Source organism: Rhinatrema bivittatum, chromosome 6, assembly GCF_901001135.1.
Source record: "Rhinatrema bivittatum chromosome 6, aRhiBiv1.1, whole genome shotgun sequence".
In the NCBI taxonomy this organism is placed as follows: Eukaryota; Metazoa; Chordata; class Amphibia; order Gymnophiona; family Rhinatrematidae; genus Rhinatrema; species Rhinatrema bivittatum.
The window spans coordinates 272653805-272681254 of NC_042620.1; the positions used below are offsets into that span (position 1 = coordinate 272653805).

The window sequence follows — 27450 nt, forward strand, 5'->3', positions numbered from 1 at the left end:
TCAGGACAGGCAGCGGACTGGAGATAGCAAAACAGGCCAAGGATCAGGGCAGGCAGCAGACAAGCATAGACTGGCTTCAAAGCAAGAGGTCAGGTCCAGGAGATCAGGCCAAGGAGGGATGAAGACACAAGATACTGGACGAGACAGCTGGGCAGGGCAAGGCTGGACAAGACTGGCAGTGTAAGGCAGGGCTGGAACGCAGGAATGCAGGAGCAATATGCAATGTTCTAGGCAGGAGGACTCATCGCTGAGTTTGCCCTTTGCTCTGGGAGCGATTGGCAGATGTGAATTCCAAATTTCTTGCTCTAGCTTTTCCAGAAATGAACCATAAACTGTACTCCCCAATCCAAGATGTGGAGAGGAAGACCATGCAGACGGAAGATATTGTTGGATGAAGAGATTGGCACACAACAGGAGTTAGAAAGCCACATCATGAATCCAATAGGAAAACAAAAAGGTTTGGCAAAAGATTTTAATGTCCAGATGATTTCAAGCTGTTCACAGGTAAAGCATTTAATAATTGCATGCAATTAAAATCTTTTGTCAAACCTTCTTGTTTTCCTATTTAATGAAGAGATTGACCAATTCAGGTGCTGAAGGGAAAGCCAGGGAGAGGCATGAATTGGACCATCTTTGAAAAACGATCTACCACTACCCAAATAGTTGGGTTGCCACTTGAGAGGGGAAGATCAGTGACAAAGTCAGTGGCCAAGTTGGTCCAGGATTCCTTGGGGGCTGGCAGTGGCTGTAACATCCTCCAGGGTTGAGCTCGAGAGCTCTTGTTCCTGGCACATGTGGAACAGGACTTTACATATCACTTCACATAGGTCTTCATCTGAAGCCACCAGTAGTGCCAGTAAATTAACTCCAGGGTTCTGATGATGCCTGGGTGTCCTGCCAAACGGGAGTTGTGGGCCCATTGAAGAATTTTCTGTTGTAGACATTGTGGGAGCTACTGTCTTCCCCAGTGGGACTGTCACTGTGGCAGCAACCATGATCCTTGCAGGGTCAATGATGTGTCTCTGGGGCTCTAGGGAGCCCTCCGTTTCAAAAGAACGTGAGAGGGCATCAGCTCGTCAGTTCTTCTCTGCGGGGTGATTATCGTAGTTCAAAGTTAAACTGATTTGAAAAATAGCAAACAGCGAGCTTGCCATGGGTTCAGTCGCTGAACTTTTGCCAGATGTTCCAGATTTTTGTGGTCTGTATAGATAGTCACAGAGTGTCTGGCTCCTTCCAATAGATGTTGCCATTCCGCTAAGCAAAGCTTTATTGCTAGCAACTTGCAATCTCTGATGGTGTAGTTTTTCTCTGAGAAAGAAAACTTCTTGGCGAAATAGGAGCAGGTCACAAGGTTTCCATGGTTGTTTTGCTGTAAAAGGACAACCCCTACCCCGAGGGTAAACTGGGTAGGGGTTGAAGCGCTAAAATACCTGAATGGCATTATCTCTCCAATTCTTTGTTTCTGAACTCTTTTTGGTGAGCACTGTGATGGGTGTGATCAATGTAGAGTAGCTGTGAATGAATTGCCTGTAATAGTTCACAAATCTGAGGCAGCGCTGCAGAACCTTGAGGCCCACAGGTTGGGGCCACTCCAGGATGGTGTATCTGGCATGGCTGAATACTAATATCTGGTTCAGCGGGACAATATTGCAATCAGAATAAACGCTTCCTTAAAGGGCTGTCTCCTTTGAAATGGATATTGGAAACATGGGAGCACCAGGATACTGTTATATAACATCAGTGTGCACTGCACGGTATCTTTCTATGATGAACTGGTCAATTGCTTCAATTTATGTGACAATGGCATCTAATTTGGAGTCTTGAATCATAAGAAAGGAGTAGTCTGACACGACATAATAGCTTGGGATGATCAAGGAAGGCTATTGGACCTTTAAAGTGTTGTCACAAGGATTATTTGATGTTAAATGTGTGTGGTCTCTTTATTATGAGTGATGTACATTGTTGTCTGTAGGGTTTGTGTTATGTTGTGTCTTGAATTGTATGTTGGAGAGGTTGTGGAATGGAGGTGTGGTTAACACATGAAATGGATTTATTGTTCATGTGAAACAGAGTGAAATGAAAAAATACATAGGCTTTTAGAAAATGATGAATTAATTAATGTGTTATAGATATAAACTGTGAGCAGAGAATATAGACTATCTTTTTTTGTACTGTATGTATTAGTTTTGCGATTATAGACAGTTCTGAGTGGTTTTGGTTGTCTCGATCTGTAGAGTACCCCAATTGATGTGGGGGTGGTGCAACATATAAACCAAGGTAGACCTAAAATGACTGCATTAACTGCTTTGGGTAACATATATAAACTAATCTGTTCTCCGTGCAAGAGGCCTCTCTGCATAGCAAGCAGAATGGTGGCCCTTGTGACATGTCCAGGTAAGGGTTCTCCACGAATAGATGAGATGGTAAGTGCAGTGTCTAGTGGAATGGTCCGGATCCCATAGTGTTGCACCAAGGACTCATGAATGAAGCTGCCTTCAGTGTCCGTATCAAGGAAGCTTGTGTACCAACATAAGTGCCCCCGAATGAGAGACATACTAGGGAAATGTGGAAAAGAGGATTTACATTAAGACAACATCCAACAAGCCATTGATCTGTGCAGTCGGGGTAAACGAGCATCGGTGTAACTTGCTTAATGCGTCGGTTACTACCCATAACCATTAAGCCGTATGATTCACCTTTGATGCAACTCCAACATTACTCTCTGCATCAACAGCAGGGGGTGGCAGGAAATTTGAATCAAACAATTACCAACAAGGGCTCTGAACTTGGTGATCAGTGAAACAGATAAGTATAGGAAAATAAGTGTGGGAGCTTGCTGGGCAGACTAGATGGGCCATTTGGTCTTTTTCTGCTGTCATTTCTATGTATGTATATGTATGTATCTCTGGTGGCAGAAGCCACCCTAGGTCAACCATGTACCTCTTCACAAATTCTAATATATATGACCTAGGGTGGCTTCTCCCACCAGACCTAGGTCCTGGAGTTTCCCGGCTTGGCCGGACAATGATTTGTGAAATGCCCAGGTATGGCACAATATAGGCACAAGTTAAGGTGTCTGCGCCTCTCTGCTTCTTCTCATTGGACAACTTGAGGCAGTCTATCTGCATGGATTCCTCTTGTACCCGTCCTGACGCAGAAAGTGACCTGGAAACCACTGGGTGCTGGAAATCAGGGGCAAGGTGAATGGGACAACGAGCCAGGCCCCTCTTGAGCCTGTTCTTATAATTGTAGGGCCAGGTGTATGGCCAAACTGATTAGCCCCCCCAACAATTTTAGGCAGATTCCGTCCAGCCAGTTTCTTTGATATGCTTAGAGAGCCCCTGCCTAAAGATGGCTTAAGCTATCACTACCCCATTGGAATTTAGATATCATCTTATGAAAATGGACTGCATACTCTCTAACAGGCTGGGAGCCTTGTCTAATCTGAAGAAGCTCAGTGGCTATGGAAGATGTGTGGCCAGGCTAATCAAAAATCAAGCGAAAATCTTGCAGGAAGTAGCGGGCCACCCCTTTCCCAGAGGGGTGAAGCCCAGACTAGAACAGAACTGCCCAACAAGGACAAGACACATGTAATCTTGACACAATCAGATGGAAAGAGAGTAGTTTGCAATTCAAATTGCATCTGGCATTGATTCAAGAAACCTCTACTCTTGGTGGGATCTCCCTCGTACATTAGAGGCGGAGGCAAATGAAACGTGGAAATAACAGGCTGTACCAGGTGCCATGGGAGCTGGAAGAATGGCCATACCCTGAAGATAATTGGCCATCTTATTCAGTTGGTCTTGGCTGGTGTTATAGCTGGTGAGCTAACCCAGCAATGGTTGAGGCCTGGGATGAGTCTGCCAAGCTCATGGCCTCAGCAAACTGTGATGAGTGGTGTGAGAATGAACCCTTACTGCTATGGCATATTTGACGCAACCTCGTAGGTGAACCTTTGAGGCCTGTGCCAATAGCTGGTGAACGTGCCCTGAAGAGGGACAGACTGGAGCTTCGCCTATACCAGCCAACTCCCCTGTAGTGGCCAGCAGGACTTGGGTGGGTCCCAAGGGCAGTAGAGAGAGACAAGAGTCCAAGGGCATGCCGGGGTCAGGACGGGCAGCAGGCTGGAAATACTAGAAACAGGCCAAGAGTCGGGGCAGGCAGCACACAAGCGTAGGCAGGGTACGATTCAAGAGGTCAGGTCCAGGTAGCGGGCAAGCTTTGTCAGGTTCAGTTAAGAGGTCAGGTCCAGGAGATCAGGCCAAGAATGGATGAAGACACATGAGATGCTGGATGAGACAGCTGGGTAGGGCAAGGCTGAATAAGACAGGCTGCACGAGAAATGCTGGATAAGGCAGGGCTGGCACACAGGAACACAGAAACAATCAGGAATGCATTGCTTTAGGCAGGAGACCCATTGCTGAGATGTCTGCTGCTTTAAAAGAGCCTTAAATAGAAGGGTGCCGGGGGAGCGTAAGAGTTGGAGAGAGAGAGACGTCCCCGATTGAGCCACCATTCTGGGAAGGACTACTTGCATGGGACCGCTGAGAACTGCTGGAACATCCGGGAAGCCACGAGACCCGTGAGTGGAGGCGTGTCCGGCGTCATCATCCGGCGTCTGCTGGATATAAAATCATACAGCAGACCTGGGAGCAATTGGGGAGCGTAAGAGTTGGAGAGAGAGACGCCCCCGATTGAGCCACCATTCTGGGAAGGACTACTTGCATGGGACCACTGAGAACTGCTGGAACACCCGGGAAGCAGCGAGACCCGTGAGTGGAGGCGTGTCCGACGTCATCATCCGGCGTCTGCTGGATATAAAATCACACAGCAGACCCGGGAGCAATTGGGGAGTGTAAGAGTTGGAGAGAGAGAGACGCCCCCGATTGAGCTACCATTCTGGGAAGGACTACTTGCATGGGACCGCTGAGAACTGCTGGAACACCCGGGAAGCCGCGAGACCCGTGAGTGGAGGCGTGTCCGACGTCATCATCCGGCGTCTGCTGGATATAAAATCACACAGCAGACCCGGGAGCAATTGGGGAGTGTAAGAGTTGGAGAGAGAGAGACGCCCCCGATTGAGCTACCATTCTGGGAAGGACTACTTGCATGGGACCGCTGAGAACTGCTGGAACATCCGGGAAGCCGCGAGACCCGCGAGACCCGTGAGCCGCGCGCCACCAAAGGGGCGCGCGGCTTTGTCCAGCTTAGTCCAGAGAAGGCCGGAGAAGTTGCCCACCCTCTTTTTTTTGGCTCAAGATAAATTGGAACTTCCTGAGTACTCCCTAAGATTTATGGGGAGGAAAAGGAAAGTAAAAAACTTTCTGGTATCGCCTATAACACCTAGGGGCCCCATGGACGAACACGTCATACGACGGCTCGAAATTTCACCAAGAGAGGACATTCAGGAGGAGCAGTTTTCTGCTTTACTAAGTCCGGGTGAAGGACCTTCATTTCCTCCACAACCTAAAGCGTCAGTTCCTGAAGGTTTTCTACACAGGCCCTTTAAGATTGCAGACGCGTGCACCTGGAGGAGCTCAGGAAGGGTGGCGTAGAAGCCGCGCAGAGCAGATTTAATAGTTTGAAGTGGCGTCCCAGCCATAGGAGGCCTCGAGTGGCGGTGGGAGTGAGTGAAATGGCTCATGGAGCTGTTCTGTGAGCCGCCAATTGTAATACCTGGGGTAGAGAAGGATTGTCTCAGCTGCATTGTTCTTGATTGGTCTTCTCCTTAAGGCCATTTGTCTGGAAATGGCATCGTGACAAAAAATGAAAGTTGATACCCAAGTCTTTATAAAAGGCCCTCCAGAATCTGCCAATGAACTGGGGACCTTGATCCATTCTGATAGTGGTTGGGATTCCATGTAAATGGACCACTTCCATAATAAAAATGATGGTCAGTTGAGGGGCCAAAGGCAGCTTAGAGATGGGAATGAAATGTGCCATTTGGGAAAAGCGGTTCACTGCCACCAGAATGACAGTACAATCAATGGAAATGCACTTCTTGTGCTTTCTCTGGCAAGCTGCACAGTTACATTTTCTACTTGTGTGAATATGGTCTCTCGTTTTGTCTATATTTCTCCGTAGGTATGCAGATGTAATTAATTGCTACTAAAAAAGTTTATGGGAAGGACATTTTTGAAAGCCCAGACTCACGTGTACGTTGTCCTTCTGGGCCTGCAAATTAATTTTAAAAGGGATACTGCCCAGGGAGTTTTCTGTGAGAATACAGATGGCATGTACACTGCAGGTACTTCTGTACCTGTGCATTTTCAAGCTGCACTGAAGTGCATACTTTGCATCTGTGATGATTTGAAGAGCAGTCACCACAAGTACTTTCTTTCCCCTGAGTTAACACGGCTCACTTTTTTGTGGGGGGTACTTTTGCCTACATATTGCGGGGGGGGGGGGGGGCAGTGCAGGGAATTTCAAACTGTTTTTAATGCAGGTAAATGTATTTACTTGCATAAATCCTTTGGAATATTGCCCTTTAAAGTATCAGTACCAGCTAGATTGCACAGATATGCTTTTCTGCTGAACTCTGGTTCTGTTCTTTGTCTCCGTTTTGCTCTTAAGTTTGTCCTCAAACATTTTTTTTTTGTCTGGCAGTTTCTTCCCTTTTTCCCTCTGGCCACCTGGTTGCTGTTGCAGGTTTCCTGGGTCAACCAGGTCTCAAATGCCGTGGCTGCAGGGGACAGGTGGCATCATGCACACACATGGTTTATGTGTAGAGAGAAATCGAGCACTGCCTGAGAGGAGATGAGATGGGTACAATGCGGGGACCATGTGCATGTGCATCTCTGCCTGTCCAGCTGCCAAGGCTTCTGCCAAATGATGGGAAGGTGGTTTAGACGCACACAGTTCTGCTCACCCTCCTATTCTGAGCCCCAGTGCTCACATCCAGCTGATTCAGCCTGTAAGGAAGTGCAGACAACCTGGGTGTCTAGTGGAGACTTGGAGCGCTCGGTACCTCCTTCATGCCGCTTCCATTGCCAGACATAAGTTTAGTGGTGCACTTGACCATGCTTGCCATCCCTATGCATTGCTCATGGTTTGCACAACAGCATCCAGGTGGCATTGTGTGATGCCGGGATTCCCCCCCCTCCCCAATTGCCTTCACGGATGGCTGTCCTGTGGTGCAGAGAGGCTGAGCTTGTGAATCTCTCGCCTGGCAACTTCACAGCACTGCCGCTGAGCTACTGGGATGGCTCATGTTTTACATGTTTTTAAATTTTAAAATAAAGTGTCCATCTTCTGTTACGGCCATACTCCTGGGTTTTAAAAATCATTTCAGAATTTTCTTTGCTATTGTGTTCATGCTTTATGTATAATTCCTGTACTGGTATTTTGGTGTTCTGGTAATGATCCCCTCTTCAGCTATCTGTGCTGTATTCATGCTTTACGTATATCAGTGTAACATCTGCATGAGGACTGTAATCTCTTCAGCTGTCTGTGCTGTATTAATGCTTTCCATGTATCAGTGTGACATCTGCATGAGTCTCTGAAGATCTGCTCTTCAGCTGTCTGAGTTGTATTTATGCTTTACATGCATGTGATGCCTGCATGGTCTCTGAAGATGAGGATGGTAGTGTCCTAGGTTTGCTTAGGTTCATAATTGTGGAAGTGTCTGCACTTTCAGATATTCTGCACAGGAATAGTTCCTTGGGAATGAAATATGAATGAGTGGTTTTGTTTTGTAGTGCCTGTGACCTGAATTATCTAAATAATATCACTAGTGCTTCTGCTCTCGCTGTCGTGTATTTCTGCAAGCCGCACTTTAATGACTTGGTATAAGTTGTCTTAAGGCAATACCACTTTATACTGGGAACATTTGGGGTGTGCATAAGACAGCTAGTGATAACTTGCCCTTTATCTATGAAAATGTTATTTTAAAATATATTTTTAAACTTCTTTAAGCAGTCCTGCACATGTTCCCTGGCTCTCTGGAAGTGGCTGTGCTAAAGAATTGCCAATTACCTCCTGTTTATGGGATCTAGTTGATTTGTATTGTCTATGATAGGGATAAGCTATTCCAGTTCTCAAATGCCGCAAGCGGTCAGATCTTTAGGATATCCAGAATGAATAATCCCATGAGAGAGATTTGCATACACTGGAAGCAGCACATGCAAATCTCTCATATGCATATTCATTCTGAATATTCTGAAAAACAGATGACACTTGAGGACTGGACTTACCAACCTCTGGTCTATGATCACATTCACACAGACACATGCCCTTCAATCTGATCCCATTCTGTGGCCCAGATGTACTAAAAGTTTTTTCCCATTTTGTATCTATGGGAAAATGCTTTGTATATTTGAGTGTTTTGTGAGGTAATTTGTGGTACTATTCTGAACATGGCCACTCCCAGGGATTCAGTGGAAGGTGCTGATCCAGGGAGAGGCCATTTTTGGTGCTTTAGAAATTATTCTCATCGGAGAGACAAAATGTGCTGTGACTTTTTCTTTTTGCCTTCCCCAGGATCACTGCTAGGGAGTTGCCAGAGACAGCTGGAGAAGGTTGAATCCATGGACTTTTAATTTCTCTAACATACTCTGTTACGTTGTTAAAGAATTCCAAAATGAATGATTCAGCAGTAACATTTTTAACTGATAAAGGGTGAGTATTACTACTTGCAGTGGGCCCTGTGGACATACTGCTCGGTACATGGCTCGCAAGGCTTTGTTTTTTCAGGTAGAAAAGAGAATACTGTAGAAGTCATTTTCAGCATTGCTTGGGTACAAGACTAAAAGCTGATCTGAAGTGTCTTTTTTTTTTTTTATTTGTTTTCTTTATTTTTAATTTAAGATTTGTACTGTCACTCCAGTGGTTCAAAAATTTCTGCTGTTCCATGATTTGCCATTTTGGTATAGGTGTGATATGACAAAGCAGCCTCATTGGCTAATCATGTTGAACGTTGGTAGGCAAACATAATAAGTTCAATTCACAATAGTTATGGAGTCTTATCTTTTTGTTTCACCAGTTGATATGGCATCTTCCCCAATGGATTCCAGTGAGTTCTTTGACCCTCTTTCCCTCTCCGATAAGCCTCTAAGTGGTGACCTTCCTGCAGACATGGAGCTTGGAGAAGACCTTTTGGGTTCCCATTCAGCTTCTCCACAGCTTGTTCAGCCTCAAGAGCCCAGAGTGATGGAGTGGGAGCAACCAAAGCATCTGTTTCCAGAGACTGGCTTGGGGAAACAAAGTGTGTTGGACGGTCTTGAGAAACCCAAGGTCGCGGATGTTATAGAGACAGAGTGCAACCTGCTGACTCTAGATAAGCCAGAAAGCTTAGGGATTCAGTGCAAGGCAAATTCTTCTAAAGCCACAGACACTCAGAGTGGGAGCTGCAAAGATGTTACTCCACATGAAGATAACGTGGAAGATGAAGCTTGTACAGAAGGGGTTACTAGCATGAAAACGGACTGCGAGCATAGCCAAGAGTGCCATGATGGCCCCTCCTCTGTTGCTTATCCAGAGGTCAAGGATAGGTCTTCTCAGCTAATTACTGGCATGGCGGAATATGGCAGTACTTCACCAGATGAGAAGGTGGCTTTGGCACCTTCAGGGAAGTCAGCAGATCCACCGCAACCAAGTCTGACCACAGAAAGGAAAACCAGATTGAGGGCTTCATTAGGAACTGTATCCCCCACCCTCAGAGGAAAACAATCAGCAATTCAGGTGGAGGCAAAGTTGGAGGAAACTGATAATCCAGCACCACACTTGGAACAAAGAACTCATCTCAAAACAGAACAATTGGGTAATGGCGAGTTGGCTCCCCAGGATGAAACAACTGAACCAAAATTGAAAGATTCATCAGTAAAATCATGTGCAGGTGGGTGTGTTATCTTACCCTAGTCTCTGCTTTCTGTAATCTCACTCAGACCTTTCTCTGTGACTATTGTGCCTTTTCTTTCTCTGTGCTAGAAAGAAGGAGCTTTAGGAGTCCCACTGTGGGCTGTATAGCCATTTGATGGGGCTTTCTTAGTTCATGCAGTAGATGGTGTTGGAATCTTAGGAGCATGTACATAAGAACATAAGAATTGCCATACTGGGTCAGACCAAGGGTCCATCAAGCCCAGTATCCTGTTTCCAACAGTGGCTAATCCAAGTCACATGTGCCTGGCAAGTACCCAAACATTTAAATAAATCTCAAGCCACTATTACTTATAGAATTATGGATTTATCCTCTGGGAACTTATCCAATCCTTTCTAAACCCAGTTACACTAACTGCTGTAACCATATCCTCTGGCAATGAATTCTAGAGCTTAACTATGCGCTGAGTGAAAGAATTTTCTTCAATTTGTTTTAAATTAGCTACTTGTTAACTTCATGGGGTGCCCCCTAGTCCTTCTATTATCTGAGAGAATAAATAACCAATTTACATTAACTTGTTCAAGTCCTTTCATGATTTTGTAGACTTCTATCATATCCCCCCTCAGTTGTCTCTTCTCCAGACTGAACAGCCCTAATTTTTTTAGCCTTTCCTCACAGGGCAGCCGTTTCATGCCACTTATTTTGGTCGCCCTTCTCTGTACTTTCTCCAGTGCAACTATCTTTTTTGAGATGTGGCGATCAGAATTGCATGCAGTATTCAAGATGCAGTCTCACCATGGACCTCTCTTCACTGCAGTTCCTCTGCTTCAAAAGTTGTCTTGTTTTCCAGCTTTGTTGCTTTTGTCAAATGTGGACATTTTTCACTTGTTAGTGTTCTCTTCTTTGTTGTGGTTTCTAATATAATACAAACAACCCTCTTCAGCTCCGTCGTGTTGACATGTGCTAAGCTCTACCAGTCTAATTTTTGTTTTTTGCTTCTTGTTGTTCTTTTAGTAATTTATTTGGCCATAATTATTATTTTAGTGGATGTGAAGGTATTGCAGCAAGTTTTGCTGGTTCAAGAACTGCTCCTGCTGCAAATATGAGACATTCTTTGTAGACAGTCACAGAAACATAGGCACTGTGCCCTTATCTGCTGTCATAGCCTGTGTTACTTCCTGATACAGCAGTACAAATTCCAGTTGCTCTCTGGTGGGATCCTTTGTGCTTATCCCAGGCTTTCTTGAATTCTCTGAGGACAGAGAATTCAAGAATTCATACATGGGTGACAGCATTGGATGGAGCCCGGCCCGGAACTTTAATCTCAAAGATTCTAGAGTTTTCAAACATGCTCTACTGAGCATGTGCAGCTGTATTTATCATGCTTCCTCCTAGGCAGAGTCCCTCAGACTCCTTTTTCCATGGGGCAGTGTGGTTGCAGGTGCCATGTAGTCACGGTATTCGGCTTTGCTGTCTCAGTTTTTTTTTGTAATGTGACTTTTTTTTTTTCTTTTTCCTAGAGCTGCAGCTGTTTTTCTTTTCTTTTACTTTACGGTAGTTTTATTTTTTTTTTCTCTTCCTTTCCATTCTCTGCCAGCCATATGGCAGGCCTTAGTCGCTGTGCATCCTGGCAGAATCTAATTCTATCCCTGCACCTGCAGTTCAGCTTTTGGGTCATTTTCTTGCTCTGTCTGTTTTTGCATCTTTTTGTCTGGTGCTGGTAGGACTGACAATGCATCTGTAGTGATCTATGTAGGCCGCTGAGCCTGGGGAGTCGCCTGAGTTCTACTCGGGCAGGCGTTCCATGTTGTTTCACCAATCAATCTCTATCGATGGAGGTTCAGACAGTGACGGGATTGAGGACCACACTGTTGCTGTGGGGGGGAGAGCTCAACCTCCCCACATTCTAAGGAGCTAGTTTCCACACAGGAGTCCTGCTTGCCAGTGATGGTAGTGCAGTCTTCTTGTGAGAGAGGGTGAGCAAGAGCCTGGGTGAGCCGCGTTGCTGCTGCTCCTTCGATGCCATGCCTGGTGTCAGTTGCCCGTGCACACCTGTGTCAGTGCACTGATGGTATGACACATTGATACCAGGACTGCCATTGAGCACCATGGTCACCCTTGATGCCATCAAGGTGCAGGGGCGCACTCAATACCATCGACATGACCGCCTTTGACAACGTAAGGGCCATCGACCGTGGTTGCCTTTGTGTACCGTGCACACCGTTGATCGCCTTGGCTGCAAGCGGCTTTCACGCTGTAGGCATTAGTGGGCAGCGTTGTTCACCTTAGATGCAATCGAGTGCCATGGGCTCTTGATGTACCGAAAGAATGGCATCAATCCAAGCATCATTGCCTACCATAGGCCTTGATGCAGTGGAGTAGCGGCATTGACCTCTAGCATCATTGAGATCAGCGCGTCGAGGTCGGGACCGCGTCGAGTGCCAGGGCTGTTATCGAGCGCTAAGGTCAACCTTGATGCCATCTAAGCTGTCCTCTATGCTGTTGAGATGCGTGGCTGCCCTCCTTGCTATCGAGCGCCATGGAGGCCACTGGTTGTGTTTGCCAGTGATGACATTCATTGCCGCTCTTGACTATGTTTGGTACGGGGCTCTTTGAAAGCCCTTAAGTGCCGCTGAAGTCCTCGGGCAACAGAGGCTTCAGGCCTTGGACAGCCTCATTGCTGTTGAGCACCAGGGTTGCCATCGACCTGAGGCACCTTGGAGCATCAAGGCATCCAGGGTGCATAGTGGTCCAGTGCGCTCGAGGCTATCGAACGTTGAAGATTCCAATGAGCACCTTTTCGGTGTCCAGACAGGGCTTTGAGCAGCGTCGTAGCATCCCATTGATGGCCTGTGGCCGTTGGGTAACATGGATGCCGATGATCTTAGGGGGGGGCCCTGAGCTGCTGATGTTGTGGTGTATCAGAGGCCCCACCACACTTCGAGCACCATCGTTGCTGTCAAGTCTCTCATTTAGCCATGGGCGCTGGTGAGGGGCGTGATAATGCTTGTAGCATAGAGTCCCTTGGGCACACAGGTAAACAGAGGGGAACTGTCGATGGCCCCGGCAGACATCGGTATCTTTGGTGGTGCATTGGGGCCACAGAGCTTCTGCCTTCTCTATCGGTGCTGCTGACCCCCGAAAATGTTTTGGACCTTCGGTGTTAGTGAGTCATCAGTGTCTTTGGGTGCTGAGGCCATGGGTACCACTGGGCTGTTGACATCTGCAGGCACCTGGGGTGCTGAGGATGGCACTGTATGCTATCTAACTTGTCAAGCCTGTAGTGCGGTTGAGCACCATCAGAGCCTTGGGTGAGGTGTTTGGTGCCATAGATGCGATCCATCGCTGGTGAGTGCAAGAGCACTTTATCTACCGTGGGTGCCATTGTAACGAGGGTGGGCACTAACTGTTGTGTTGGAAACCACAGGACACCACCACAGAGCACCTTGGACACCATGGGCTTCCCTGCTGCCATTACATGATGGAAAGGGCAGTGAGCCATTCACAACACCATTTTAAGGGCTTTGTTCGGACTCTTGGAGCATTATCAGGTACTGTGGGTACCAGGGGGGCCACCCCATAGAATGCCACTCACTACCACTCCAATATCAGAGCCCCAGTGGTAGTGGAGATGCCATTGTCGCACTGTTTTATTGACTCAATTAGGAGTTAATGCGACAGTGGAGCGCAGCATGCACAGTCTGGTACAGCCATGTGGTGAGGGATAGTCTAGTTCTCCAAGCGCCTCAGGTGCTGGCAGGTGGCATTCTTTCTTTCGGCACGGTACATAGCCATACCAGGGATCCGTCATTGTCAAGTCAAAATATCAATTTCCTTGTCTGTTCAGCACTATTGGGTGCTAGGGGGCACTGGCAAGGAGAGCGCCATCATACACTTTGAGATTGCTTTTTGGTAGTGCGCAACCACCGAATCTTGAGGTGGTGCTCGGTCCTTGAAGTACTGTGGAATTCTATCCAAAAGTGCGCTGATTGGATGCTATCTGCAGGACATAAGAACATAAGAAAATGCCATACTGGGTCAGACCAAGGGTCCATCAAGCCCAGCATCCTGTTTCCAACAGTGGCCAATCCAGGCCATAAGAACCTGGCAAGTACCCAAAAACTAAGTCTATTCCATGTTACCATTGCTAATGGCAGTGGCTATTCTCTAAGTGAACTTAATAGCAGGTAATGGACTTCTCCTCCAAGAACTTATCCAATCCTTTTTTAAACACAGCTATACTAACTGCACTAACCACATCCTCTGGCAACAAATTCCAGAGTTTAATTGTGCGTTGAGTAAAAAAGAACTTTCTCCGATTAGTTTTAAATGTGCCCCATGCTAACTTCATGGAGTGCCCCCTAGTCTTTCTACTATCCGAAAGAGTAAATAACCGATTCACATCTACTCATTCTAGACCTCTCATGATTTTAAACACCTCTATCATATCCCCCCTCAGTCGTCTCTTCTCCAAGCTGAAAAGTCCTAACCTCTTTAGTCTTTCCTCATAGGGGAGTTGTTCCATTCCCCTTATCATTTTGGTAGCCCTTCTCTGTACCTTCTCCATCGCAATTATATCTTTTTTGAGATGCGGCGACCAGAATTGTACACAGTATTCAAGGTGCGGTCTCACCATGGAGCGATACAGAGGCATTATGACATTTTCCGTTTTATTCACCATTCCCTTTCTAATAATTCCCAACATTCTGTTTGCTTTTTTGACTGCCACAGCACACTATACCGACGATTTCAATGTGTTATCCACTATGACGCCTAGATCTCTTTCTTGGGTTGTAGCACCTAATATAGAACCCAACATTGTGTAATTATAGCATGGGTTATTTTTCCCTATATGCATCACCTTGCACTTATCCACATTAAATTTCATCTGCCATTTGTATGCCCAGTTTTCCAGTCTCACAAGGTCTTCCTGCAATTTATCACAATCTGCTTGTGATTTAACTACTCTGAACAATTTTGTGTCATCTGCAAATTTGATTATCTCACTTGTCGTATTTCTTTCCAGATCATTTATAAATATATTGAAAAGTAAGGGTCCCAATACAGATCCCTGAGGCACTCCACTGTCCACTCTCTTCCACTGATAAAATTGCCCATTTAATCCTACTCTCTGTTTCCTGTCTTTTAGCCAGTTTGCAATCCACGAAAGGACATCGCCAACTATCCCATGACTTTTTACTTTTCCTAGAAGCCTCTCATGAGGAACTTTGTCAAACGCCTTCTGAAAATCCAAGTATACTATATCTACCGGTTCACCTTTATCCACATGTTTATTAACCCCTTCAAAAAAGTGAAGCAGATTTGTGAGGCAAGACTTGCCCTGGATAAAGCCATGCTGACTTTGTTCCATTAAACCATGTCTTTCTATATGTTCTGTGATTTTGATGTTTAGAACACTTTCCACTATTTTTCCTGGCACTGAAGTCAGGCTAACCGGTCTGTAGTTTCCCGGATCGCCCCTGGAGCCCTTTTTAAATATTGGGGTTACATTTGCTAACCTCCAGTCTTCAGGTACAATGGAATACCACTGTATGAGTACTGGTCATTGTGCATTTAAAGCAGAGGACACCACTCTTCCAGTTGCCCTCTAGTATATGGGTGTATGTATTTCCCTCTTGACGAGCACAACAGGTTATGTGCTGCAGCCACAGGACTGACCTAAGACTACATTCCTGGTCGAACCTTTATGGGCGTGGATACCAGGAGGGCATCTTCCCCTCTCTCAGGAGAGCAGTATGTCTTTTGACGACTCCCATGTTAGCTCACTTTTAAACGCCTTTCATGGGGAAGCCTCTGGGGCTCCATTGCCAAACTGGAGTCTCGATTCTTTTGAATCTGTGCTTCTCCTTGCATTCCAGGACTGGCATACATTGGGAATGGCAGCGGCGGATGTTGGACCATTTTTGTTGGGGTCCCTTCGTTGATTACTGTGGTGGCCTACTCCGTCTGAGGGTGGCTCCAGTGGCCGATTTGGTCACTTATGGATCTCAGTAGTTGGTGACTGTAACCCAACTATCACATGGAGAGTAGGAAGGCTTTTTGGGATTGGGAGGCCCTAATTCCCATTGCTTTTCTGTCCCATCAGGAAGGGGAGATATGACTGGGTTTTAGAGGCAACCCTTATGGGTTCCCTCCTGGATGCCTGGTGGACCTCATCCTCTGTTTCCTAGAGAAGGGATTTCTCTGCTTCTGACTGGCGGGATTCGAGAGCAGGTTTATAGCCCTCTTTTTAGCTCATCCTAAGGCGCAGAGGTCTATTTCACGAGGGAGCTATTCCAGATTTGTTCTCCTTGTTGTGCTCAGGGCAGCTCCCCAGTGAAGATTAGGGGTTTCTCACATGGCAGTCACCTTTAATACCTGTTGAGCTCAATGTGCATTTTTCATGGATGACTATTGCCAGTCATTCTTGCCTGTGGGATCCTACCTCATTGAACAGGGTTCTAGTCCATTTAATTGGCAAGGTATGCCCTTCAACATATCGCCATATCCATGACTGAGGAACCCTGCAACAGAGGTGCTACTCCCCCACTTTTTTTTTTTTTTGCAGTGGCTTGCGAGCTATGCTTCCCTATTTTAGGGATAAACCCTGTCAGTGGATAGAGTCCTGGTTCATGCAATGGTAATTCCATTTACTGGACTGCATGCTTCCTTGGGGGAAGTATATATAATCATGGCTGAGGTACTGATACATAGGATAGATTGGTGGGCAGTCTGTGAGATCAGACTTGACCATGCCTGGTATCCTTAGGGTTTCAGGCTGGTGAAGAAATCCTGTTCTGCAGGGATTTGCACTTGCAGCATCCCTGCTTCTTGTCTCTTGGTGGAGTGTTTCTGGAATTCTTCCCTCGGGGGTTTGTTCTCAGTTTCAGCTATTCTATCAGTTGAGAGTTCTATTTTGGAAGTCAACTCCCTACTGGGAAATAGCAGTGAGTTATTCGGCTGGGGTTGAGATATACAGCCTAGCGCCTTTTTTTCTTGCCCCTGTAACCCTGGGGTCTGCCTCCTTGTGTTCTTCACTCCTGACTTCCATTTGGAATGTCGAGGAAAGGGAAGAAAAGCCTAGGGTATTTGTGATATATCTTAGTGTATACCTGCAGAGAATGATACACCACCTTTTCCCTGATTTTCGCTATGTTCTGGCCTGTACTGCCTTTGGACAACCCAATGAAGTATGAAAAGCTAAAGTGCCTTTTTGCTCACCTGAGCTATCCTATAGATAGGATGGATAGGCCTACCCTTGACAGGGTGCAGTGTGGGTGAGCTTCAAGCCTAGCTTAACTCCCTGCTTGGGGGTTTTGGCTAGTGATCCCATTTCAGAAATTGGCTTTCATCTCTTGACACTCTTGACGCTGACCTGGGTAGTCAGCTCTGTCTGGTTCTTTGGCAGGAAGGGTCTGCTACAGACCCTGCCATTGCTGCTGCTGCTGCTTTCAAGTGTTGCTTGGGTTTTCTGCCCATTGTGTTTATTGGCCAATCATGGGGCGCACTTCTGCAAAAGCATTCTGTCCTTCAGAAGCCAGGGCCACAGTTTCTTTCTGGAGAGCTCTCTGGCCCCAGTTGGTTTATTGGTTGTCTTGTGACACTGAAGGAAACTGTGCGGTCTTCTTCCAAGAGTTCTGCTCTTGGTTGTTTCTCTAGGCCTTTCCCTATATCCAGGAGGTTCTAGACCTTCTATCATCGTCAGGATTTGCTGATCTGAAACCCTGATTGTAATATTTTCTATGATACGAAGTATGTTCTTGCTGGTATTCATATCACTCCTTTACCTTAGGCACCTGTGCTACACATCGGGGTTTTGTGTCTCTGTTCTATAGCTTTCTTTTCATAGAACCCAACTCTTTTCCCACCTTGACCCGTTTTTGGGTTGGCTACTTCACAGGCAAAAGGGAGAAAGGTGGTGCTTTCAGCACTGTGGGATTCCTGCTTTGGCAGCCTATAGCTTGGAAATCACCTATAGCTTGAAGACTGCTATCCTGCTTGTCCTCGGAGAGAGAGCAGAGTTGCTTACCTGTAACAGGTGTTCTCAGAGAACAGCAGGATGTCAGTCCTCACGAAACCCATCCACCTCCCCTGGGAGTTGGTTTCTTCATGTATTAGCTATATCATGGACTCTTCTTAGGGGGCAGGGTGACAGCTATAGTTTCACATGCTCAGTAGAGCTTGCTGAAAGCTCTAGAATCTTTGAGATTAAAATTCCACGATGGCCTTCATTGATTGTCACCCATGTGTGCGGACTGACATCTTGCTGTCCTCTGAGAGGATACCTGTTACATGTAAGCAACTCTGCTTTTGGTTACTGTTTTGGCTTCCACCAACCTTTTGTGTGAATAAACTGTTTCCTCCTGTTTCTTTGTAATGAGCCTTCATTCACAGCAACCCCAGGTTGTGTTTTTTGCGCCTCCTTTTTTTTTTTTTTTTTTTTACATTTCCCCCCAATTCGCTGAGTCTGCTCATTGCAGCAGCAGACCTCTGCCTCGGGCCACACATACGGGCTGCTTCTCAAGCTCTGCAGTCGTGGGCCTGAAATCCAGCCACTAGGTGGCACTGTTACACAATGCCTGGGGTTTCTCCCCGTCTTTGCCGCATTCCCAGCTGACCTTAGAATCACAGTCCTGGTCTTCTGCATGGCATGAAGAAATATTTTCTGATGTTCTTGCATTTACTCCCTTTTGACCATTTTTATTTTTTCATGAACTTTCTTTGTTGGGAAAAAGTTTACTTTGTTTTCATCATTATTTATATCTTTTGAGATCCTTGTGTCATATTCCCCCATCTCTCTCCTCTCTTTTTGGGTTTACATACTTATTTTTTATCTCCTCTCAAATGGCTCTTGGTGCAGACCCTACACCATTGTATTAACCTTTCTGTGTAGTGCCTCCAGCCTGTCTCTTTTAGGAGATTTGTTCTTCGGTATTTAATGTAGTAATATAAGTAGAGGACAGCAGAAAAAGACAGATTAATCCATCCAGTCCACCATTATTCTTTGCCCAGTACTTTTGGATGGAACAAGTAATAAATATTTTTTAATAAATAAAAGATTTATCTCTGCTGACACCTGTAGCAGTGTGGCTGCTTGTAGGATATCATTTCTTATCCACTTTCAGTTTTTATTACACTCTTGTGTTCTCTCTCCATCCCAGGAAGATGAGCATATGAGATCCCAAACTGAATTCAACACCTAGCTTCTGCCAGTGTCTTGCCTTACAATAATCCAATCTGCTACCAAAACTAGCAAGGCTGTTTATTTTATTTGTTATTTAATAAACTTGATATACTGCCTACATTAAATATTCACTAAGTAATCAACAATATAACCCAACACAAATTCTAAAATAATTTTCCTAGCTTGTAGCAGATGGACTCAAAACAAATGGGTATAGTGTGCTCATGCTAGCAGTTGGAGACGGATCTGACGTAAGCACGGGGTACATATACCCCCACAGGAAGTGCAGCAACTCAGTAATTTCCGTCTCCAAAGCAGTTTGGAGCTACCTCACGCTCGCTGAGCGTTTTTGCAAATTCTAACTACTAAATTCATAGAAGAATCCTACCTGAAGACGAGCCCTGCACTCCTGCGGTGATACCATTCGGTCCCTCCCCCAGTTGAGTTTCCCGAGGTGATTTCCGTGGTCCCTCGGAGGTAAGAGCCTCGGTCCGGTGGCCGATTCGCGGCAGGGACCTAGCCCCCGAGTGAGAAGGGCTCGGGCGCGGCACAGAGGCAGCCTCTGTCCCGGTGCGGACTTGGCCCCCGAGTGAGACGAGTTCGGGCGTGGCCTAGAGGCAGCGGGTGCACTTCCTCGAGCGCGGCGGTGATGGTAATCACCCTCTCCCCCCGCAGCCGGAGACCGCCCGGGTCGCAGCCGGGAAGCGCCGAAGACAAGGTAAGGCGTACATCTTTACTTGTGGGTCTCAGAGGAAGCAAGGATTTGCGGGGTCTGCCTACGTAGCAGCCCGCCAAGGAGGTCGCCATTTCACCTGCCTGCTCGCCGTCACCATTTCCCTGGTTCGCCACCTTGCTCTAGCGCTCAGGTCAGACTGAGCGCACAGGCGACGGGCGCATATGTTGGGCGCCCAAAAATAATTGGGCGCATATTGATAGCACGTTGCTAGGCGCACGCTGCTAAGCGCACATTGCTAGGCGCACGCTGCTAAGCGCACGTTGGCAGGCGCACGCTGCTAAGCGCACGTTGGCAGGCGCACATTAGTAGGTGCACATCTTTTGCGCATATTACAAGGCGCATACTCCGGCTGGGAGCACACCGCATACAGATAACAGACGAGATGGAGCGTAGGAGAGCCCATACGTCCGCAGAGCCGGCACCTCCAGAATCAGGCATAAGAGCTCTAGGCCTCTGCTCAGCATGCAATCTCAGAGCCACACAGAGCGAGGAAGAAGACTCCCTATGTGCCCAATGTGAGGAGGCCCTGGGAGTTCCAGGCCAGGGCCGGTCCCAGCCCAGCGTACTTGCCAGTTCCTCAGGGAACACCCCGGACCTAGCAGGCAGGGGTGAGCAGCCAGGGAACCTGAGACACCTGGTACCCCTAAGGCTAGAACCTGCTTCGCTCTCCTGGGTGGAATTATTCAAGGGGATTCATGCTTTTGTCAAGATGCAGTCTGATCCCCTGAACAGACCCATATGTACCGGAGGACCCCGCCCCTGGACCCTCAAGGCCTAGGCATGGCCACTCGCCACCCGGAAGCCCCACTTATGGGGATTCATATTGTTCTGAGGTAGAGGGCGAGCCCCCCGAGGAGGGAGAGCTTCCCTCTCGGATAGAACTGTATCGAACCATGAGACGCTTCTTTCTTAAAGAGGATCTCCCAGACCTGGTCTCTCAATGCCTGTCGGAGCTGGCTATCCCGGGCCAAGGCACCCCAGGGGAACCTAGAATGAACCCTCTCCTAGAGGGCCTGCGCCAAACGGCTCACCATTTTCCCCTCCTACAAGCAGCACAACAGCTAATCGATCTGGAATGGAATGCGCCGGAGGCCTCATTCAAAGGGGGTCGGGCCTTGTCTGGCATGTACCCCCTGGACCCGGCAACCAAGGAGCTGCTGGCGTGCCCTAAGGTAGACGCCATAGATTGCGCAATTGTGAAGCGCACCACCATTCCGGTGGAGGGGGGGGGGGGCGACCCTCAAGGATACACATGACCGGCGCATGGACGCCATTCTGAAACAAGCATTTGAGGTGGCAGCCATGTCCCTACGAATTGCGACCTGCTGCACCGTGGTGATGTGTTCCTGTTTATCACAAGCTAGGAACAACACCCCGGGAGAAGAAATGGAATCAGCCTCACTGACGCAGCCTCCGACCTAGTCCGTATGGCGGCCAAGGGAGTGTCATCCTCAGTGGCAGCCAGGAGACAGCTCTGGCTACGAAATTGGGCAGCCGACTCCTCCTCCAAGACACACCTCACAAGAATGCCCTTTAAGGGATCCCTCCTGTTCGGCAGCGACCTCGAGAAACTGGCTAATAAATGGGGCACCTCTCCATTACCCCGTCTACCAGAAGACAGGTCAAGGAGGAGCCAGCGCCATTTTCCTAGGCCATCCAGAGGTAGAAGCTCTCAGCGCTTCAACCCTTACAGGACTCGCTACCAAGCACCTCGTTCTCAGACCAGGAACCAGTCCTTTCGGACCAAGCACAACAAGAGGAGAATCGGTTCGGGTCCCGGCCGCACCCCACAATGAGAATCAGCCGACCCATCTGGGGGAAGAAGCCATAGGGGGCAGGCTAACCCTGTTCTACCGCAGGTGGGTCGAGATTACCTCGGACCAGTGGGTCCTCGCAATCATCCGAGAAGGATATTACCTGGACTTTCTTCGGCTCCCTCCGGACAAGTTTGTGGAATCTCCTTGTCTACCCCTCAAGAGGGTGGCACTGGAAGCTACCTTGCGGAGGCTCCTGTCCCTAAATGCCATAATCCCAGTGCCTGCATGGGAGATAAATTCTGGGCATTATTCCATTTATTTCATAGTACCCAAGAAAGAGGGCACTTTCAGGCCCGTCCTGGTCCTCAAGTCAGTCAACCGACACCTACGGGTCCCCAGCTTTCGCATGGAAACTCTGCGGTCAGTGAAAAGTGCAATACAGCCAGTGGAGTTTCTCACATCCCTGGACCTGTCAGAAGCCTACTTGCATATCCCAATCCTTCGGGATCACCAGCGCTATTTACGCTTCAAAGTCCTGAGCCAGCACTTCCAGTTCCGAGTTTTACCCTTCGGGTTAGCCACCGCGCCGCGGACCTTTACAAAGGTCATGGCGGCGTCAGTGGCGGCGTCAGGAAGGAAGGAATTCTCGTCCGTCCCTACCTGGACGATTGGCTGATCAGGGCAAAGTCACCGGAGGAGAGCCACCAGGCAACCAACAGAATTATCTCTTCTGGAAAGCCTAGGATGGGTAGTCAACAAAAACAAGAGTTCCCTACAGCCTTCCCAGTCGCTGGAATACCTAGGGGTCCGATTCGACACCCAGGAAGACAAGGTCAGCCTGACTTCCAAGAGGAGATCAAAACTCCGGAATCGTCTGCAGGCCCTGCTGAGCGCCACCCGGCCCACAGCTTGGGATTACCTACAGGTCCTCGGCCTCATGGCATCCACTCTGGAGGTGGTACCATGGGCGCGAGCTCATATGAGACCATTACAACGCGCCCTCCTATCTCGGTGGAGCCCACGATCACAGAACTACACCATACACCTACCTCTACCAGCCACAGTGCGGAATCAGCTACGGTGGTGGTTGCAGCCCGGCCACATGAGCCGGGGGTCAAAAATATCCTCCCCAACCTGGACCCTGCTCACTACAGATGCCAGTCTGAACGGATGGGGAGCACACTGTGAAGAACTAACCGCCCAAGGGCGGTGGAACAAAGAAGAGGCGGGGTGGAACATCAACCGACTAGAAGCACGGGCAGTCAGGCTAGCCTGTCTGCGATTTGCCCACAGACTTTGAAACAGGGCGATCAGAGTGGTGTCGGACAACGTCACCACGATGGCATACATCAACTGACAGGGCGGAACCAGAAGCCAACAGGTATCCTTAGAAATAACCCCCCTGATGGCTTGGGCGGAGGCGAATCTCCAGGACATCTCCGCCGTCCATATCGCCGGGAAGGACAACACCACGGCAGACTTCCTCAGCAGTGAAAGCCTAAATCTGGGGGAATGGCAGCTGTCTCCCACAGCTTTCCAGATGATTGAGGATCAGTGGGGGACTCCGGGCATGGACCTACTAGCGGACAGGTCCAACGCTCAAGTACCCAGATACTTCAGTCGCAGACGAGATCCTCTCTCCCACGGGATCGACGCTCTGGTACAGCCATGGCCTCGGGATCCTGCTATATGCTTTTCCTCCATGGCCCCTGCTGGGTGCCATTATATACAAGATTCAGCGGCACAAAGGCCTAGTTCTTCTAGTGGCCCCTGGACTGGCCAAGAAGACCCTGGTACGCAGACATGAGAAGACTGCTGGCAGGGAATCCACTATCCCTGCCTCCACACAGGGACCTGCTGCGGCAAGGGCCCATCCTCCACGAGGATCCAGCTCAATTCTCTCTTACGGTCTGGCCATTGAGAGGACTAGACTGAAGAAAAGGGGATACTCGGGGCCGGTAATAGATACACTCCTCCAAGCACGCAAGTTCTCCACATCACTAACATATATAAGGATCTGGAGAGTATTTGAAGCCTGGTGCAACACTCACAGCACCAATCCACATGCCGCTAAAATTCCTATCATTTTGGATTTCCTGCAAGATGGACTTCAGAAGGGTCTGTCCCTCAATTCCATCAAGGTTCAGGTGGCAGCGCTATCCTGCTATGGTCCCAGGAGTGACGGCAACAGCATCACCACACACCCAGACGTTTCACGTTTCCTGAAAGGAGTCAAACACATTCGCCCGCCACTGAAGTGGCCAGTGCCCCTATGGAACCTCAACCTAGTTTTGGAATTTCTAGCGGGATCCGCCTTCAGACCCCTTCGAGGCCTGTCCCTTCGTTTGTTGACCTTGAAGATGGTGTTCCTGCTGGCCGTATGCTCAGCACGCCGCATCTCAGAGCTACAAGCGCTGTCCTGCCGTGATCCGTTTCTCAGAATCACTCCAGAGGCTATCCATCTTCGCACGGTTCCTTCCTTCTTACCCAAAGTAGTCTCACACTTCCACCTCAACCAAACCATATCCTTGCCAACCACGGAAGGTTTGAAGAAGTCTGAAGAAGGTCGAATACTGTGCCATCTTGACATCGGCAGGCTGCTGTCCAGATACCTGGAAATGTCAGAAGCAGTGCGAAAGACGGACCACCTGTTCGTTCTTCACAGCGGGAAGAAGCAAGGGGAAGCGGCCTCGCGGGCAACCATCGCCCGCTGGATCAAAGAAGTTTTCAGGGCGGCCTACGTAGAAGCGGGAAAACCACCACCTCTACGGGTCAAGGCTCACTCTACCAGAGCGCAGGCGGCCTCCTGGGCAGAAACTAGGATGCTGTCGCCGGCAGAGATATGTAAAGCGGCAACGTGGTCCTCCCTCCATACCTTCTCCAGATTCTACCGTCTGGACGTCCAGGCCAGGGAGGACACAGCATTTGCGAGGGCAATCCTAAACGGACCTTGGGCAGCCTCCCACCCAGTCCGGGAGTAGCTTTTGTACATCCCATTTGTTTTGAGTCCATCTGCTACACGCTAGGAAATGTAGAGATTACTTACCTGATAATCTCGTTTTCCTTAGTGTATGCAGATGGACTTGGCATCCCGCCCGGCTGCCGGTATACATGGGGATTCACCGACTCACGGTAAGCCATGTTTTCTTATATAGGGCATCCACCCTGCCGGGTGTCGACGCCTTCCGGTTGAGAACACTGGCGGTCTCCAGCTACTATCAATCGGTCAGAGTAATCCTGTTCCTTTAATCGATCGGTCAGTCACACATATATCCATAAAGCTTTGCAAGGAAGATTACTGAGTTGCTGCACTTCCTGTGGGGGTATATGTACCCCGTGCTGACGTCAGATCCGTCTCCAACTGCTAGCACGAGCACACTATACCCATTTGTTTTGAGTCCATCTGCATACACTAAGGAAAACGAGATTATCAGGTAAGTAATCTCTACATTTATCATACAAAATAAAACAACCAGCCTGCCCAAACATCTGGCCTCCTAGGTCTCTGTGGACTTCTGGACAGTACCAGTCTACTACCGACCTGCCAGCACCAAACCTATTGGAACAATATAGATGAGGTCTCGCCAATGCCCTGTACAGAGGTGTTAACACTGCCTCCTTTTTTTTTTTCCCTGCTGATTATACATTTCCCTATACATCCCAGGATTTGTCTGACCTTGCTGCCTTAACCCACCTTCCTGATGCCCCCCAAGACCTCCAAAATTAATTTACTACAAACCTCCCCCCCCCCCCAAGACCTGCCAAAAGTCCCTGGAGGTCCAGGAGCGGTCCGGGAGCCATCTCCTGGACTTGTGCTGTCGGCTGCCAGTAGTCAAAATGGCGCCAACGGCCCTTTGCCCTCACTATGTCACTGGGGTCGACCAATGGCGGCGGTAGCCCCTGTGACATAGTAAGGGCAAAGGGCTGTCGGCTGCCAGTAATCAAAATGGCATCAACAGCCCTTTGCCCTCACTATGTCACAGGGGCTACCGCCGCCATTGGTCGACCCCAGTGACATAGTAAGGGCAAAGGGCCGTCGGCTGCCAGTAATCAAAATGGCATCAACAGCCCTTTGCCCTCACTATGTCACAGGGGCTACCGCCGCCATTGGTCGACCCCAGTGACATAGTGAGGGCAAAGGGCCGTCGGCGCCATTTTGACTACTGGCAGCCGACAGCCCAAGTCCAGGAGATCGCTCCCAGACCGCTCCTGGACCCCTGCTGGACCACCAGGGATTTTTGGCAGGTCTTGGGTGGGGCTTTGTAGTAAATTAATTTTGGAGGTCTTGGGGGGGGTGTCAGGAGGGTGGGGGTTTTTGTTAGATTTTTCCTTTTTTATTAAAGATTTGTCTGCGAGCCCTGGACCCCCGCTGGACCACCAGGGACTTTTGGCAGGTCTTGGGGGGGGAGGGGGGTTCAGGAGGGTGGGGGTTGTAGTAAATTAATTTGGCAGGTCTTGGGGGGGGGGCGTCAGGAGAGTAGGGGGTTGTAGTAAATTAATTTGGTAGGTCTTGTATGGCTCTCACGGAATTACATTTTAAAATATGTGGCGTTCATGGCTCTCTCAGCCATAAAGGTTCCCGACCCCTGCTATAGCAAATCTTAGTGTGCTCTGTAAAAATGCAAACTTTTATTTCTAACCCTGCTGCATTAGTGCTTACAAAGGATAGATACCTGAGGCTCTCCTCTAATTAGCTTTCTCTTCTTGGAGTGAATTCTGTTTACCTCTTTTCTGTCTAATCCAGTCCACCACCTTGCGGCCCACCCCCAGGCTTAACAATATCAAAATCTTGGCTAAAATTCACACCACATCCAGTGCATGTATTGATCTAATTCTCTAGTCACTCAGTCAAAGAAATGGATTTGTTTTGCATGATCTTCCTTTTGGTAAAACCATGATATATTGGACCCTGCCACTCACTGGATTCTCCTTTTACTCTTTCTTTTATTTACTTTCCTAACAGAAAGATACACTGTACGTACACCCTATGCAAATATGGGTGTGTTTTGTTGTTTTGTTTTTTTTTACACTTGCTGCACACCTCCTGCCTTGGTCTTCCTGAAAATAGTGTTATAAAGGGTTGACCTTGTAGGTTTAGAGGAGGGAACTTCCATTTGGGGAATCTATAACTTGGGGAGACTCTTGCAGAGTTTTTTGTCTGGGAGGGGGAGGGGGGGGGGATTCAGGACCCAGTGGATCCATCTCTTACATGTTGGGTTCTTAGGGAAAAATTCAGATCTTTGTCCTCTGACCCCCTCCCACATTGAGATTTGTATTGACCTCCCTAAGCTAACACTAAAACTTAAGCACACCTCCCAGAGGTGTAGTTTAGGTGGTATGAATTGACACAAAACCCCACTTTGAATGTACGGTTTACTAAAGACTTTACTTCTTCAGTAAATTGTGTATTTCCTAGCGTGTAGCAGATGGACTCAGGACCAATGGGTATAGTGTACTCCTGCTAGCAGTTGGAGATGGATCAGATTTCAATCTGACGTCAGCCCCTAGTACATATACCCCTGCAGGAAGTGCAGCTCTTAAGTATTTTCCGTCTCCATAGCAGTTAGGGACTATCTGCACGCTCTTACAGCGTTTAGAACCAAATTCAAAGAAGAAAATCCAAATTTTAAAGGAGAAACCTACCTGAAGACGAGCCCCGCTCTCCTGCGGTGATACCCTCGGGTCCCTCCCCCAGTTGAGATTCCCGAGGTGATTTCTGTGGTTTCTCGGAGGTAAGCCTCGGTCCAATGACCGAATCGCAGCGAGGACCTAGCCCCCGATCCTCGGGCGCGGCTGAGAGGCAGCGGGTGTACCCTCGAGCGCAGCGGTGAAGGTATTTGCCCTCTCCCCCCGCAGCCGGAGATCGTCCGGGACGAAACCGGGAAGCGCCGAAGACAAGGTAAGGTAGAAATCTTCTGCTTGAATCTGGTCTCCGAGGATCGAGGAAGAGCACAGGTCA

At 48.3% G+C, this 27450-nt stretch overlaps 1 protein-coding gene across 1 annotated transcript in view; it reads left to right on the top strand.

The window, feature by feature from the left end:
• Positions 1-27450, top strand: part of ZMYM3 (zinc finger MYM-type containing 3) — a 453384-nt gene that overhangs the window by 17090 nt on the left and 408844 nt on the right. Inside the window, 2 exon segments of the mRNA XM_029607228.1 lie at positions 8479-8616; positions 8981-9832. Coding sequence (XP_029463088.1) covers positions 8986-9832 — 847 coding nt within the window. The 5' untranslated portion in view covers positions 8479-8616; positions 8981-8985.